This window comes from Dermacentor andersoni, chromosome 1 (genome assembly GCF_023375885.2).
Source record: "Dermacentor andersoni chromosome 1, qqDerAnde1_hic_scaffold, whole genome shotgun sequence".
In the NCBI taxonomy this organism is placed as follows: domain Eukaryota; kingdom Metazoa; phylum Arthropoda; class Arachnida; order Ixodida; family Ixodidae; genus Dermacentor; species Dermacentor andersoni.
Genome location: NC_092814.1, coordinates 16,176,969 through 16,194,411, shown reverse-complemented (window position 1 = coordinate 16,194,411; position 17,443 = coordinate 16,176,969). Strand labels below are relative to the sequence as shown.

The 17,443-nt window shown below is 43.6% G+C and overlaps 1 protein-coding gene across 2 annotated transcripts in view; it reads left to right on the top strand.

Moving 5' to 3' along the window:
• Positions 1–15,747, top strand: part of LOC126545898 (uncharacterized) — a 363,767-nt gene extending 348,020 nt beyond the window's left edge. Inside the window, exon 13 of one of the 2 annotated variants that reach the window (XR_008608401.2) lies at positions 15,209–15,289. Coding sequence is in view for 1 of the 2 variants with exons in the window: in XM_055061213.2 (XP_054917188.1) it covers positions 15,209–15,346 (138 nt within the window). In the remaining variant the exon portion in view is untranslated. Of the gene's footprint in view, positions 1–15,208 lie in introns of both variants that reach the window. The other variant, XM_055061213.2, reaches the window with a different exon arrangement.
• Positions 15,748–17,443: the final 1,696 nt, after the last annotated feature.

Genomic DNA, 17,443 nt, shown 5'->3' with positions numbered 1-17,443 from the left:
AATCCGATAGCCAGGACCGTCAAAGCCAGCGCAGTTCTCAAGATTCCATTCCTCATCAAGCCCTTCGCAGATCAACACGGCAGACACGACCACCTGATCGACTACACTACGACAGTAACTTTATTTAAGTGACTCAGGCTGTTTAAACGCCCGCAGGGAGATGTGTCGTCCAAAGCTCGCCTGCCATATGAGCGCATGCGCCATCTCAACTTGAACGAGCCACAGATATGGTCCACACGTGGCTGTTATGCAGGGTGCTATATACACGCATTCCGTATTGTTAATAAACGTTCTTTGTTCATGGATTCCACTCGTGTCGGACCTGATACATGCCTTGGCAAAGTCGGACGATAGCGGGGAAATTCGCGCATAGACAAAGCAATGGAAGTCTGAGAATGACCACTACAGATGTTAAATAAACGTGACTTCAGAAATACCGTGTGTGGTTACATAGCTTGAATGCTAATCGCATTATGATCGATAGCCTTTATGAAATAAGTGCTTTGGCAAGCCGGCTATGCAGCGGGGGGGGGGGGGGGGGAGGCATTTATGATTCCGGAGCCTCCTCTGTGTCGTGTCGAAGAGGCGACAAGTCCTGCCGTAGCGCATTTATGCTTTGCGGAATGGAGGAGCGTCGGGCGCTGTCCTGAACATCGCTAGTGTAGCGCACTACTACGTTTCACAATGGTCCGGTCACAGAGGCGACCAGAACACGCCCAGCACGTTGACAGTGAGCGAGCAGTGGAATCGGCGGAATAAGGCTTCCGCCTGATTCAGTGGGCTCGGATAAAAATACAATTTTCGGACACTAGGCACCTGCGTCTGTCTGGTTTTTCTTCACCCACACTAGCATGTCGAGCTTCGTAGAAGGATATCTCCACAAAGTGTCTTTATTGACTTCTGGATTGAGGGAAGAACCGCATCCACAGCGTAATGCATGGGCACAACTTTGGCCGTGCGCTTACTTGTGTGCGTATGGGATCACAGTACAACCTTTTGCCCTGCCGTTTGGTTATTCTCCTCCAGCCTGTTTGTCTTTCGTATTGAAAGACCTGAGCATTTTCTCGCATACCTGGGTAATGCCGGGAACATGCGTGTTTGAATCTCTTGAACCATCCGCAGTACGCTACGCGAACGCATTAAAAAGCAATTCCCCGTGATTATTATCGAATGATTGCAAGCAAAGTCGAGCCAATTCTTCAGTGATCGAGGGTGGTAACGCGAGCAGACTTGTGTTGGCAAAAATGTCATGTTATGGTCACGAAACGGAAGAGTTCTATTTCTCCTCATTTCCTAAAATGTGGTACCTTTGGAGCGAATAGTTCTCGTCCTTGGTGACGTTATGGGTTTCGTGTGGCACGACAAGAGTAGGCGCCCCACTTGTCACCTGAGAACTGTGAACTTTCGTACAAGCTATGTGTAAACTCGTAGCAAAGCTTCTACAGAAGTCCACATATCTAGAAAGTGGTGGTGCGTTTGAACCGTCTCCATCTGTTCGTCATGGGGACAATTTCTGTCAAGAAATCGTTTTTAAAAGTATGACGGTATATCCGGTAGTAGACGTAACGTTGGGCTCTCGTACTACTTGGTACGAATGTCCTAATTTATTTTGGGTCCGGCATTTCGACTGCTACGCGAACAGTTATTTTTCTTCTGTAAGCTTGGGTCTCGTCTCAGCTATATTAAGCTAATGAGTGGCATCTTAAGGTTGACAAATGTAGGTTGTTGAGCTGTTGCTTCTGTACACTCCTTCAGAATGTGCAGAAATAGAATGGGAACGAATGACATTAACAGGGATATTTCAGAAGATACTTCGTTTTTATACGCCATGAATTATGCAAGCAATATACATGACCAAACAAAGACAATATATTCCGAGTATGGCAAGCACACACAGTCACAATGTAGCTACATATGCGAAACCTTTTTTTCCAGAATCATTGGAGCACTCACCATTACCTGCGATAGCATGTATTCATATCCTACAATTATCAGACAAAACAGCGCTGTGCCATGTTACGTTTAGAAATAATTTCAACCTGCCTATTTTCGCTGCTTGTTGGGTGCTCGAAGCCTTTGTTAAAGAACGTGAGCGACTATAGCGCGGCGTTTCGTCGGGTAGCGCTCCATTCATCGTTACGTCGGAACACAGCACGTCGGATGTAACAGCGTGAACATACACGATAACCAGCAGCCTGAACTCACACCTTTTGCCAATAAGTACTGTACTTTACCTCACACGAAATATTAAACGAAGCGCACGCCACACCTTGAAGAAGCATGCACAGAAATATAAAACTCAGAAGAAACCGGTGCGCTCAAGAGAGAAACGCCATTCCGCACTACATTATAGCTGTTCAGCGGCTTGCACAGGACTTCTATCTCTTGCGCCAGAAGCACTGGTAGGCAGGGGTCACCAAGAACGATCTAATACATTCTGAAATAGAAAAATTAACATTTGCAGTTTTAGTGGCCACAGTTACCTAGAATGAAATTGTTATTTGTTTGGCAGTATTATAACTAATCATTCATGAATGTTATTTTCTCAGATAGGTTTTCTTGCTTAAGCGTTCTAACAAGTTAAGCCGAAGATACTCTAACGGGAACGGTCGAACATATGCGTAGCATTATATCGCGGTTGGCATATTGCGGAATGTGTTATGCGGAAGACTCATATGTTAGGAAGTTATGCTGATGTGTATTGCGTAACTTATCTGTATTTGCATGAGGAGTAGTAAAAAAAGGTGTTAGTAACGGTTCTAGAATGGCGACCGTACTAGGCAAAATTTTTTACATCATTTTTTACAAATGGGAGCGCAAAAGTGTTGCGGAAAAAGAGACCTAGACAAGAAAGATGCTTTCTTTTTCGGAACGCTTTTGCGCTGCCCTTTGCAAAAATCGTGCCGAACAAACTACGCCAACAGCTTGCTATTCCAGAACCTTTTTTTAGGAGACCTAGACAGAAAATAAACTTTTTTTCTGAACGCTTTTGCGCCCCCCTTTGCAAAAATCATGTCGAACGTACAAGGCCAACAGCTTACTATTCCAGAACATTTCTTAGGAGACGTAGACAGGAAAGATGCTTTTTTCTCAACGCTCTTGCGCTTTCCCTTTGCAAAATCGTGCCGAACCAACTAGACCAACAGCTTACTATTCTAGAACCTTTTTAGGAGACCTAGACAGAAAAGATACCTTTTTTCTCAACGCTCTCGCTCTTCCCTTTGCAAAAATCGTGTCGAACCAAATAGGCCAACAGCTTACTATTCTAGAACTTTTTGAGGAGACATCGACAGGAAAGATGCTTTTTTTCACAACCTTTTTGCGCTCCCCTTTGTAAAAATAGTGTCGAACCAACTTGGCCAACAGCTTACTATTCTAGAACCTTTTTTAGGAGACCTAGACAGAAAACATGCTTTTCTTTCTCAACGCCTTTGAACTCCCCTTTGCAAAAATAGTGTCGAACCAACTAGGCCAACAGCTTACTATTGTAGAAATTTTTTAGGACGCCTAGACAGGAAACATGCTTTTTTTCTCAACGCTCTTCCGCTGCACTTTGCAAAAATCGTGTCGAACCAACTTTGCCAACAGTTTATTATTCTAGAACCTTTTTTTAGGAGACCTACACAGCAAAGATGCTTTTTTCTCAACGCTCATGCGCACCCCTTTGCAAAAATCCTGTCAAACCAACTAGGCCAACAGCTTACTATTCTAGAACTTTTTTTCGGAGACCTGGACAGGAAAGATGCTTTTTTTCTCAACGCTCTTGCGCTCCCCTTTGCACAATCGTGCCGAACCAACTAGGCCCACAGCTTACTATTCTAGAACTTTTTTAGGAGACCTAGACAGGAAACATGCTTTTTTTTCAACGCTTTTGAACTCCCCTTTGCAAAAATAGTGTCGAACCAACTAGGCCAACAGCTTACTATTGTAGAAATTTTTTAGGAGGCCTAGACAGGAAAGATGCTTTTTTTTCTCAACGCTCTTGCGCTCCACTTTGCAAAAATCGTGTCGAACCAACTTGGCCAACAGCTTATTATTCTAGAACCTTTTTTAGGAGACCTAGAAAGGAAAGATGCTTCTTTTTCTCAACGCTCATGCGCACCCCTTTGCGAAAATCGTGCCGAACCAACTAGATAAGGAGCTTACTATTCTAGAACTTCTTTTTGAGGCTTAGACAAGAAAGATGCTTTGTTTTCTCAGCGCTTTTGCGCTCCTCTTTGCACATATCGTTTCGAACCAACTAGGCGAACAGCTTACTATTCTAGAACTTTTTTTCGGACCTGGACAGGAGAGATGCTTTTTTTCTCAACGATTTTGGGCTCCTCTTTGCAAATATCGTGTCGAACCAACTATGCCAACAGCTTACTATCCTAGAAGTTTTTTTCGGAGACCTGGACAGGAAAGATGCTTTTTTTCTCAACGCTCTTGCGCTCCCCTTTGCAAAATCGTGCCGAACCAACTAGGCCCACAGCTTACTATTCTAGAACTTTCTTAGGAGACCTAGACAGGAAACATGCTTTTTTTCTCAACGCTTTTGAACTCCCGTTTGCAAAAATAGTGTCGAACGAACTAGGTCAACAACTTACTATTCTAGAACTTTTTTAGGGGGCGTAGACAGGAAAGATGCTTTTTTTTTCTCAACGTTTTTGCGCTCCTCTTTGCACATATCGTTTCGAACCAACCAGGCCAACTCTTTGCAAAAATAGTGTCGAACCAACTAGGTCAACAACTTACTATTCTAGAACTTTTTTTAGGGGGCGTAGACAGGAAAGATGCTTTTTTTTCTCAACGCTTTTGCGCTCCTCGTTGCAAATATCGTGTCGAACCAACTAGGCCAAAAGCTTACTATTCTAGAACTTTTTTTAGGAGACCTAGACAGGAAAGATGCTTTTTTTTCTCAGCGCTCATGCGCAGCCCTTTGCAAAAATCCTGTCGAACCAACTAGGCCAACAGCTTACTATTCTAGAACATTTTTTCGGAGACCTGGACAGGAAAGATGCTTTCTTTCTCAACGCTCTTGCGTTCCCCTTTGCAAAAATCGTGCCGAACCAACTAGGTCCACAGCTTACAATTCTAGAACCTTTTTTCGGAGACCTGGACAGGAAAGATGCTTTTTTTCTCAACGCTCTTGCGCTCCCCTTTGCACAATCGTGCCGAACCAACTAGGCCCACAGCTTACTATTCTAGAGCTTTTTTAGGAGACCTAGACAGGAAACATGCTTTTTTTCTCTCAACGCTTTTGAACTCCCCTTTGCAAAAATAGTGTCGAACCAACTAGGTCAACAACTTACTATTGTAGAACTTTTTTTAGGGGGCGTAGACAGGAAAGATGCTTTTTTTTTCTCAACGCTTTTGCACTCCTCGTTGCAAATATCGTGTCGAACCAACTAGGCCAAAAGCTTACTATTCTAGAACTTTTTTTAGGAGACCTAGACAGGAAAGATGCTTTTTTTTCTCAGCGCTCATGCGCACCCCTTTGCAAAAATAGTGTCGAACCAACTAGGCCAACAGCTTACTATTCTAGAACTCTTTTAAGAGACCTAGACAGGAAACATGCTTTTTTTCTCTCAACGCTTTTGAACTCCCCTTTGCAAAAATAGTGTCGAACCAACTAGGTCAACAACTTACTATTCTCGAACTTTTTTTAGGGGGCGTAGACAGGAAAGATGCTTTTTTTTTCTCAACGCTTTTGCTCTCCTCGTTGCAAATATCGTGTCGAACCAACTAGGCCAAAAGCTTACTATTCTAGAACTTTTTTTAGGAGACCTAGACAGGAAAGATGCTTTTTTTTCTCAGCGCTCATGCGCACCCCTTTGCAAAAACCCTGTCGAACCAACTAGGCCAACAGCTTACTATTCTAGAACTCTTTTAAGAGACCTAGACAGGAAACATGCTTTATTTTCTCAACGCTTTTGAACTCCCCTTTGCAAAAATAGTGTCGAACCAACTAGGCCAACAGCTTACTATTATAGAAATTTTTTAGGAGGCCTAGACAGGAAAGATGCTTTTTTTTCTCAACGCTCTTGCGCTCCACTCTGCAAAAATCGTGTCGAACCAACTTGGCCAACAGCTTATTATTCTAGAACCATTTTTAGGAGACCTAGAAAGGAAAGATGCTTCTTTTTCTCAACGCTCATGCGCACCCCTTTGCAAAAATCGTGCCGCACCAACTAGATAAGCAGCTTACTATTCTAAAACTTTTTTTGGAGGCTTAGACAAGAAAGATGCTTTGTTTTCTCAGCGCTTTTGCGCTCCTCTTTGCACATATCGTTTCGAACCAACTATGCCAACAGCTTACTATCCTAGAAGTTTTTTTCGGAGACCTGGACAGGAAAGATGCTTTTTTTCTCAACGCTCTTGCGCTCCCCTTTGCAAAATTGTGCCGAACCAACTAGGCCCACAGCTTACTATTCTAGAACTTTCTTAGGAGACCTAGACAGGAAACATGCTTTATTTCTCAACGCTTTTGAACTCCCGTTCGCAAAAATAGTGTCGAACCAACTAGGTCAACAACTTACTATTCTAGAACTTTTTTAGGGGGCGTAGACAGGAAAGATGCTTTTTTTCTCAACGCTTTTGGCTCCTCTTTGCACATATCGTTTCGAACCAACCAGGCCAACAGCTTACTATTCTAGAACTTTTTTTCGGAGACCTGGACAGGAAAAATGCTTTTTTTTCTCAATGATTTTGCGCTCCTCTTTGCAAAAATAGTGTCGAACCAACTAGGTCAACAACTTACTATTCTAGAACTTTTTAGGGGGCGTAGACAGGAGAGATGCTTTTTTTTTCTCAACGATTTTCCGCTCCTCTTTGCAAATATCGTGTCGAACCAACTCTGCCTCCAGCTTAAAATCCTAGAACTTATTTTGGGTGACCTAGACAGGAAAGATGCTTTTTTTTTCTGAACGCTCATGCGCACTCCTTTGCAAAAATACTCTCGAACCAACTTGCCCAACATCTTACTATTGTAGCACTTTTTAGGAGACCTAGACAGGAAAGATGCTTTCTTTCTCAATGCTTTTGCGCTCCTCTTTGCAAAAATCATGTGGGACCAACTCGGCCAACAGCTTATTATTCTAGAACCTTTTTTTAGGAGACCTAGACAGGAAAGATGCTTTTTTCTCAACGCTCTTGCCCTCCCCTTTGCCAAAATCGTGCCGAACCAACTAGGCCCATAGCTTACTATTCTATAACTTTTTTAGGAGACCTAGACAGGAAAGATGCTTTTTTTTCCCAACGCCTTTGAACTCCCCTTTGCAAAAATAGTGTCGAACCAACAAGGCCAACAGCTTACTATTATAGAAATTTTTTAGGACGCCTAGACAGGAAACATGCTTTTTTTCTCAACGCTCTTGCGCTGCACTTTGCAAAAATCGTGTCGAACCAACTTTGCCAACAGTTTATTATTCTAGAACCTTTTTTTAGGAGACCTACACAGCAAAGATGCTTTTTTTCTCAACGCTCATGCACACTCCTTTGCAAAAATCCTGTCAAACCAACTAGGCCAACAGCTTACTATTCTAGAACATTTTTTCGGAGACCTAGACAGGAAAGATGCTTTATTTCTCAACGCTCTTGAGTTCCCCTTTGCAAAAATCGTGCCGAACCAACTAGGTCCACAGCTTACAATTCTAGAACTTTTTTTCGGAGACCTGGACAGGAAAGATGCTTTTTTTCTCAACGCTCTTGCGCTCCCCTTTGCACAATCGTGCCGAACCAACTAGGCCCACAGATTACTATTCTAGAACTTTTTTAGGAGACCTAGACAGGAAACATGCTTTTTTTTCTCAACGCTTTTGAACTCCCCTTTGCAAAAATAGTGTCGAACCAACTAGGTAAACAACTTACTATTCTAGAACTTTTTTTAGGGGGCGTAGACAGGAAAGATGCTTTTTTTCTCAACGCTCTTGCGCTCCACTTTGCAAAAATCGTGTCGAACCAACTTGGCCAACAGCTTATTATTCTAGAAACTTTTTTAGGAGGCGTAGACAGGAAAGATGCTTTTTTTTCTCAACGCTCTTGCGCTCCCCTTTGCCAAAATCGTGCCGAACCAACTAGGCCCACAGCTTACTATTCCAGAAATTTCTTAGGAGACCTAGAGAGGAAACATGCTTTTTTTTTCTCAACGCTTTTGAACTCCCGTTTGCAAAAATAGTGTCGAACCAACTAGGTCAACAACTTACTATTCTAGAACTTTTTTAGGGGGCGTAGACAGGAAAGATGCTTTTTTTTCTCAACGCATTTGCGCTCCTCTTTGCACATATCGTTTCGAACCAACCAGGCCAACAGCTTACTATTCTAGAACTTCTTTTCGGAGACCTGGACAGGAAAGATGCTTTTTTTTCTCAACGTTTTTGCGCACCTCTTTGCAAATATCGTGTCGAACCAAATAGGCCAACGGCTCACTATTCTAGAGCTTTTTTTAGGAGACCTAGACAAGAAAGATGCTTCTTTTTCTCAACGCTCATGCGCACCCCTTTGCAAAAATCCTGTCGAAACAACTAGGCCAACAGCTTACTATTCTAGAACTTTTTTTCGGAGACCTGGACAGGAAAGATGCTTTTTTTTCTCAACGCTCTTGCGCTCCCCTTTGCCAAAATCGTGCCGAACCAACTAGGCCCACAGCTTACTATTCTAAAACTTTTTTAGGAGACCTAGACAGGAAAGATGCTTTTTTTTCTCAACGCCTTTGAACTCCCCTTTTCAAAAATAGTGTCGAACCAACTAGGCCAACAGCTTACTATTGTAGAAATTTTTTAGGACGCCTAGACAGGAACCATGCTTTTTTTCTCAACGCTCTTACCCTGCACTTTACAAAAATCGTGTCGAACCAACTTTGCCAACAGTTTATTATTCTAGAACCTTTTTTTAGGAGACCTACACAGCAAAGATGTTTTTTTTTCTCAACGCTCATCCGCACCCCTTTGCAAAAATCCTGTCAAACCAACTAGGCCAACAGCTTACTATTCTAGAACTTTTTTTAGGAGACTTAGAGAGGAAAGATGCTTCTTTTTCTCAACGCTCATGCGCACCCCTTTGCAAAAATCCTGTCGAACCCACTAGGCGAACACCTTACTATACTAGAACTTTTTTTCGAAGACCTGGACAGGAAAGATGCTTTTTTTCTCAACGCTCTTGCGCTACCCTTTGCAAAAATTGTGCCGAACCAACTAGGTCCAGAGCTTACTATTCTAGAACTTTTTTTAGGAGACGTGGACAGGAAAGATGCTTTTTTCCTCAACGCTCTTGCGCTCCCTTTTGGAAAAATCGTACCGAACCAACTAGGCCCACAGAACGTTTTTTAGGGGGTGTAGACAGGTAAGATGCTTTTTTTTCTCAACGCTTTTGCGCTCCTCGTTGCAAATATCGTGTCGAACCAACTAGGCCAAGAGCTTACTATTCTAGAACTTTTTTTAGGAGACCAAGACAGGAAAGATGCTTTTTTTTTTCTCAACGCTCATGCGCACCCCTTTGCAAAAATCCTGTCGAACCAACTAGGCCAACAGCTTACTATTCTAGAACTTTTTGAGAGACCTAGACAGGAGACATGCTTTTTTTTTCTCAACGCTTCTGAACTCCCCTTTGCAAAAATAGTGTCGAACCAACTAGGCCAACTGCTTACTATTGTAGAAATTTTTTAGGAGACCTAGACAGGAACGATGCTTCTTTTTCTCAACGCTCATGCGCACCCCTTTGCAAAAATCGTGCCGAACCAACTAGGCCAACAGCTTACTATTCTAGAACTTTTTTTCGTAGACCTGGACAGGAAAGATGCTTTTTTTTCTCAACGATTTTGCGCTCCTCTTTGCAAATATCGTGTCGAACCAACTATGCCAACAGCTTACTATCCTAGAAGTTTTTTCGGAGACCTGGACAGGAAAGTTGCTTTTTTTCTCAACGCTTTTGCGCTCCCCTTTGCAAAAATCGTGCAGAACCAACTAGGTCAACATCTTACTATTCTAGAACGTTTTTTTGGAGGCGTAGACAGGAAAGATGCTTTTTTTTCTCAACGCTTTTGCGCTCCTCTTTGCAAATATCGTGTCGAACCAACTAGGCCAACAGCTTACTATTCTAGAACTTTTTTTAGGAGACCTAGAAAGGAAAGATGCTTTTTTTAACGCCTTTGAACTCCCCTTTGCAAAAATAGTGTCGAACCAACTAGGCCCACAGCTGACTATTGTAGAAATTTTTATGAGGCCTAGACAGGAAAGATGCTTTTTTCCTCAACGCTCTTGCGCTCCACTTTGCAAAAATCGTGTCGAACCAACTTGGCCAACAGCTTATTATTCTAGAACCTTTTTTTAGGAGACCTAGACAGCAAAGATGCTTTTTTTTTCTCAACGCTCATGCGCACCCCTTTGCAAAAATCCTGTCAAACCAGCTAGGCCAACAGCTAACTATTCTAGAACTTTTTTTCGGAGACCTGGACAGGAAAGATGCTTTTTTTCTCAACGCTCTTGCGCTCCCCTTTGCAAAAATCGTGCCGAACCAACTAGGTCCACAGCTTACTATTCTTGAACTTTTTTTCGGAGACCTGGGCAGGTAAGATGCTTTTTTTTGTCAACGCTCTTGCGCTCACCTTTGCAAAATCGTGCCGAACCAACTAGGCCCACAGCTTACTATTCTAGAACTTTTTAGGAGACCTAGACAGGAAACATGATTTTTTTTTCTCAACGCTTTTGAACTCCCCTTTACAAAATTAGTGTCCAACCAACTAGGTCAACAACTTACTATTCTAGAACATTTTTTTAGGGGGCGTAGACAGGAAAGATGCTTTTTTTTCTCAACGCTTTTGCGCTCTTCGTTGCAAATATCGTGTCGAACCATCGAGGCCAACAGCTTACTATTCTAGAACATTTTTTAGGAAACCTAGACAGGAAAGATGCTTTTTTTTCTCAACGCTCATGCGCACCCCTTTGCAAAAATCCTGCCGAACCAACTAGGCCAACAGCTTACCATTCTAGAACATTTTTCGAAGACCTGGAACGGAAAGATGCTTTTTTTCTCAACGCTCTTGCGCTCTCCTTTGAAAATCGTGCCGAACCAACTAGGTCCACAGCTTACTATTCTAGAACTTTTTTTAGGAGACCTAGGCAGGAAAGATGCTTTTTTTTCTCAACGCTTTTGCGCGCCCCATTGCAAAAATACTCTCGAACCAACTAAGCCAACAGCTTACTATTGTAGAACTTTTTAGGAGACCTTGACAGAAAAGATGCTTTTTTCTCAACGCTTTTGCGCACCCCTTTGCAAAAATCATGTCGAACTAATTTGGCCAACAGCTTATTATTCTAGAACCTTTTTTAGGAGACCTCGACAGGAAAGATGCCTTTTTTCGTCAACGCTTTTGCGCTCCCCTTTGCAAAAATCGTGCCGAACCAACTAGGTCAACAACTTACTATTCTAGAACATTTTTCGAAGACCTGGAACGGAAAGATGCTTTTTTTCTCAACGCTCTTGCGCTCTCCTTTGAAAATCGTGCCGAACCAACTAGGTCCACAGCTTACTATTCTAGAACTTTTTTTAGGAGACGTAGACAGGAAAGATGCTTCTTTTTCTCAACGCTCATGCGCACCCCTTTGCAAAAATCCTGTCGAACCCACTAGGCGAACACCTTAGTATACTAGAACTTTTTTTCGAAGACCTGGACAGGAAAGATGCTTTTTTTCTCAACGCTCTTGCGCTACCCTTTGCAAAAATTGTGCCGAATCAACTAGGTCCACAGCTTACTATTCTAGAACTTTTTTTAGGAGACCTGGACAGGAAAGATGCTTTTTTTCTCAACGCTCTTGCGCTCCCCTTTGGAAAAATCGTACCGAACCAACTTGGCCCACAGCCTACTATTCTATAACTTTTTTTAGGGGGCGTAGACAGGAAAGATGCTTTTTTTCTCAACGCTTTTGCGCTCCTCGTTGCAAATATCGTGTCGAACCATCGAGGCCAACAGCTTACTATTCTAGAACTTTTTTTAGGAGACCTAGACAGGAAAGATGCTTTTTTTTCGCAACGCCTTTGAACTCCCCTTTGCAAAAATAGTGTCGAACCAACTAGGCCAACAGCTTACTATTGTAGAAATTTTTTAGGAGGCCTAGACAGGAAAGATGCTTTTTTTCTCAACGCTCTTGCGCTCCACTTTGCAAAAATCGTGTCGAACCAACTTGGCCAACAGCTTACTATTCTAGAACTTTTTTTTAGGAGACCTAGACAGGAAAGATGCTTCTTTTTCTCAACGCTCATGCGCGCCCCTTTGCAAAAATCCTGTCCAACCCACTAGGCGAACACCTTACTATACTAGAACTTTTTTTCGAAGACCTGGACAGGAAAGATGCTTTTTTTCTCAACGCTCTTGCGCTACCCTTTGCAAAAATTGTGCCGAACCAACTAGGTCCACAGCTTACTATTCTAGAACTTTTTTTAGGAGACCTGGACAGGAAAGATGCTTTTTTTCTCAACGCTCTTGCGCTCCCCTTTGGAAAAATCGTACCGAACCAACTAGGCCCACAGCTTACCATTCTAGAACTTTTTTTAGGAGACCTAGACAGGAAAGTTGTATTTTTTTTCTCAACGCTCTTGCGCGCCCCTTTGCAAATATACTCGTGAACCAACTTGGCCAACTGCTTACTATTGTAGAACTTTTTGGGAGACCAAGACAGAAAAGTTGCTTTTTTCTCAACGCTTTTGCGCTCCCCTTTGCAAAAATCATGAACTAATTTGGCCAACAGCTTATTATTCTAGAACCTTTTTTAGGAGACCAAGACAGGAAACATGCTTTTTTTTTCTCAACGCTTTTGAACTCCCCTTTGCAAAAATAGTGTCGAACCAACTAGGCCAACTGCTTACTATTGTAGAAATTTTTTAGGAGGCCTAGACAGGAAAGATGCTTTTTTTCTCAACGCTCTTGCGCTCCACTTTGCAAAAATCGTGTCGAACCAACTTGGCCAACAGCTTATTATTCTAGAACCTTTTTTTAGGAGACCTAGACAGCAAAGATGCTTTTTTTTCTCAACGCTCATGCGCACCCCTTTGCAAAAATCCTGTCAAACCAACTAGGCCAACAGCTTACTATTCTAGAACTTTTTTTCGGAGACCTGGACAGGAAATATGCTTTTTGTCTCAACGCTCTTGCGCTCCGCTTTGCAAAAATCCTGCCGAACCAACTAGGTCCACAGCTTACTATTCTTGAACTTTGTTTCGGAGACCTGGACAGGAAAGATGCTTTTTTTCTCAACGCTCTTGCGCTCACCTTTGCAAAATCGTGCCGAACCAACTAGGCCCACAGCTTACTATTCTAGAACTTTTTTAGGAGACCTAGACAGGAAACATGTTTTTTTTTTCTCAACGCTTTTGAACTCCCCTTTGCAAAAATAGTGTCGAACCAACTAGGTCAACAACTTACTATTCTAGAACATTTTTTTAGGGGGCGTAGACAGGAAAGATGCTTTTTTTTTCTCAACGCTTTTGCGCTCCTCTTTGCAAATATCGTGTCGAACCATCGAGGCCAACAGCTTACTGTTCTAGAACATTTTTTAGGAGACCTGGACTGGAAAGATGCGTTTGTTTCTGAACTCTTTCGCGCTCCCCTTAGCCAAAATCGTGTCGAACGTACTAGGCCAACAGCTTACTATTCTAGAACTTTCTTTATTTTTGTTACCAGAAATTTAACTGAAAGCCTTGAACGTGTATAAACACGCGTTTGATCATGATGGCAATTATTGGCGCTTTTTGAGACTGCTTGTTACTGCCCTGACTCCCATGAATATAGTGCAACCAATCCAGTCATTGTCCAGAGTGACACATACTGCGAGTGTACCTTACCTTGCTAGCACAAAACAAAGTGATATCCGCCGTGGTTGCTGAGTGGCTGCGGTGTTGTGCTGCTGAGTACGAGGTCACGGGATCAAATCCCGGCCACGGCGGCCGCACTTCGATGGGGGTGAAAATACCCGTGTACTTAGATTTAGGTGGACGTTAAAGAAACCCAGGAGCTCGAAATTTCCGGAGTCCTCCACTACAGCGTGCCTCCTAATCAGAAAGTGGTGTGGGCACGTTAAACCCCATAATTTAATTTGGAAGTACAAAGTGATTGTCGTGATACGGATGTCCTTCGAATACGTGCTAAAGTTTTCTAATCTTATCTAATTTGCTAAAGTTGTTGTACGTTCATATATATATATATATATATATATACATATATATATATATATATATATATATGAATGTTGTTGCAATAAAAATAATAGTGGCTGTTCAGCGCGTGTGGCACATTTCTTCACTTTGGCCTCCTATATGGTTAGCGCTGCACGAGCCGCAAGATTTCACCCCAACTAATTCAATTGTCAATGGAGTTGCGTTGTTCCCTTCAGTGCCACCTTTAGAGAAGTGCTCGCAAGTGATGCGCTCTGGCCTGGAGAAATGAATTGGTCAAGCCTCGTGACGTATCGTAATGTAGGTCCAGCAGCCGTACTGTCGCTGCTACATGTGACGCCTAGCACAATGATGAGCAAAACGTGAACAAGGTGAATGCAGGAGCCAACGTTTCGACAAGTGGACTTGTCTTCTTCAAGGCGACGTACGCTTTCCTCGCCACAGTATATATAGGTGGAGTTCTAAAGGGAGAGGGTGTCAGGCGGGAGGATGCGGAAACGAGGGAAAATGTGTTAGCGTGTCGAATTGAGAGTGATTGTCTCTCAATTCGACACGCTAACACATTTTCCCTCGTTTCCGCATCCTCCCGCCTCACACCCTCTCCCTTTAGAAGAACCCCACCTATACATACTGTGGTGAGGAAAGCGTACGTCGCCTTGAAGAAGACAAGTCCACTTGTCGAAACGTTGGCCTCAATTCGACACGCTAACACATTTTCCCTCGTTTCCGCATCCTCCCGCCTCACACCCTCTCCCTTTAGAAGAACCCCACCTATATATACTGTGGCGAGGAAAGCATACGTCGCCTTGAAGAAGACAAGTCCACTTGTCGAAACGTTGGCTCCTGCATTCACCTTGTTCACGTTTTGCTCATCGTCTTGAATTTCCATCTCCCGCATTCCCCGCCTTTTCTCTAGCACAATGAAGTAGCTTAATGAAAATTTCTATTAAAGGTACCGCTCAGTAATTTGCCAAGCGAGTAGGGCAAGATGTGACCAAAATTATTCCTTTTTTCAAAATTGGATTAGCAGAGCTTTGACGAAAATGTGTTCTCTCTCTGCACCCAGACGACGAGAGTTTGCCCGAGCGGCGGGCCAGCCGCACCAGCGGCTCTGTCTGCGCGGACGGCCGAGCTGCACACCAGGCGCAGCGTGTGGTTTTCATCGCCGCCTGTTGACCTCGTGCAAGACACTCGACGCCAGTGAATCCATTTCCTGCAGTAGTGGGGGAGCAGTGCCCACTTTCTCTGATGTTTAGCTTGGCGCAAGCACGATGCAACGAAGAGAAATAACGAAATTTGTTTGGCTAGCTGGCTCAGGGGCAACTAGAAAGGTATATAGTATAAAGCGCATACATAAAGCGCATGCAGTGATTATTCCTACATTTATATGCAATACTGGGCCAAGACAAAAGTGTGATACGGGGCATTGTGAGCGAGAACACTTATGACAAACAGACCTTATAAATCTGACCGCATGACACATCCCCTAGCAAAACGAAAAGTTTTTTTTTCCTAAGGACATTTTGGATGACCCAGATGCTTTGCTTTCAGCAGGCAACATATCTTGAATGTTGCCGCTCCAATAAAGTGCTAACCCAACTGGCATCTCTATATGGTTATCTGGTGTTTCTTTTGCGACGTCTTTCAAAATTTTTCTCTCTCTATCAGCAAGTTCTAGGCTGGCAATACCAGATAAAATGTGTGAAAAGACAGTACAAAGGTAGGATCGAAAGGGAAAGTGAATACAATCTGAATGTACCACATCAGATATTTTCACATCAAAGCACATGTGTGCTCGTGCACAGATTTTGCAGAACAGTGAAGCGAATACGACCGTCTACTTCTACGGACGTCACTGGGCGTCCCTATAAGAGTATACCGGTACGCCCTCATGTTGTTTCCCCCACATGGTTCTCGTGGCTCCTTGTATCTAGCCTCCCCGCGTAACACAAAACGCGTTCGTGGTTGCGCGATAGTACGAGATATGACGCAGGATCAGCTGCTCGAGGCATCTGACGGTGGGAACTGTACAGAGGCTTGCGCAAGCCGCCTATCTCACGCGCCAGAAGCGCTGTTCGGCAGGGGTAACCAAGAACCACCAAATAGATTATAATAAAAAGGAACATTTGCTCCTTTAGTAGGCAATAGTTATCTGGAATGGAATTATTTATTTGGCAGTATTCCGGGGAAGCATTCTTGAACATTATTTCATATTGCGACAGAAATCATAGGGACATTTGAGGCTCATCTTTCCAGTCACCGTCGCTGTGATGTTCAGTATAAAGACCAAGGGCGATACACAGTGACACAGCGCGAGACGGCAGCTTCGACTCCGCCAACACGTGCACACATTGCACGGTCGCGTGCGCTCGCGCCTGCCGTGTCTTGAAAGGGATCTCCTGACACATTTGAGCGCGTTCTCGGCGCTCATGGGCTGAAGCAATGGACGGTCACTTCGCTCGCTGCTGCTGCCGCGCTTGCTCACACCAGCGTTACGACAGCGAGTGTCCGCGGTCATAAAGTGTGATGTGTTCATGCTTACTTGTGCGCGCTGACACCATGCTTGCTAATTCCTTAGTAAGCGAATGTTTCCAAGTTTATGCGACCGATCTACTATTGCTATCTTTACTTCATATTGTTGTCTACTAATTTGCAATCGCAATCGATGCTTCGCCTATCGGGCGAAGCTGCGATTTTTATCTTTTATTTTATTGCAATAGTACATGAACACTCCAGGCGCGCTTGCGCCGTCTCCGTCGGCACCGTCGAGAGAAAGAAAGTCAACAACAGGGCACACTCGGCGAAAACTGGGAACGTGGTGGGAACTTCATAACAACTGGCCACTGGAAAATTTCATTCCAATCAATCTTATCTGCCAAATCGAGCATACAACACCAGCCCAACTGACCCCACATTTTTGTGAGAGCGGCAGCACTACAGTGACCATTCGCTTCAGCACACATAGCGCATCTCACAGATCCTGCCGCTGGCCATCAAAACTTTGCCGCCTGGAAGGAAGCCCCCGGTTTTTTCTGGAATCATCACTGCGTGCCGGGATCGTCATCACATCAGGCTACTAGAAAATTCCAAGCGGATTGAGCTTATCTGCCGAAATCGAGCATATAAAACCAGCACAAATCGTTCCAGTCTTCAGTGAGAGAAGCAACTCTGCAGTGACCATCTCCTTTCAGCTCACATGGCTCATGTTACAGATCATGCCGCTGGTCAACAACACTTCGCCGCCTGGAAGGAACCCCCGGTTTTTTATGGAATCATCACTGCATAATGGGAAAGTTATCAC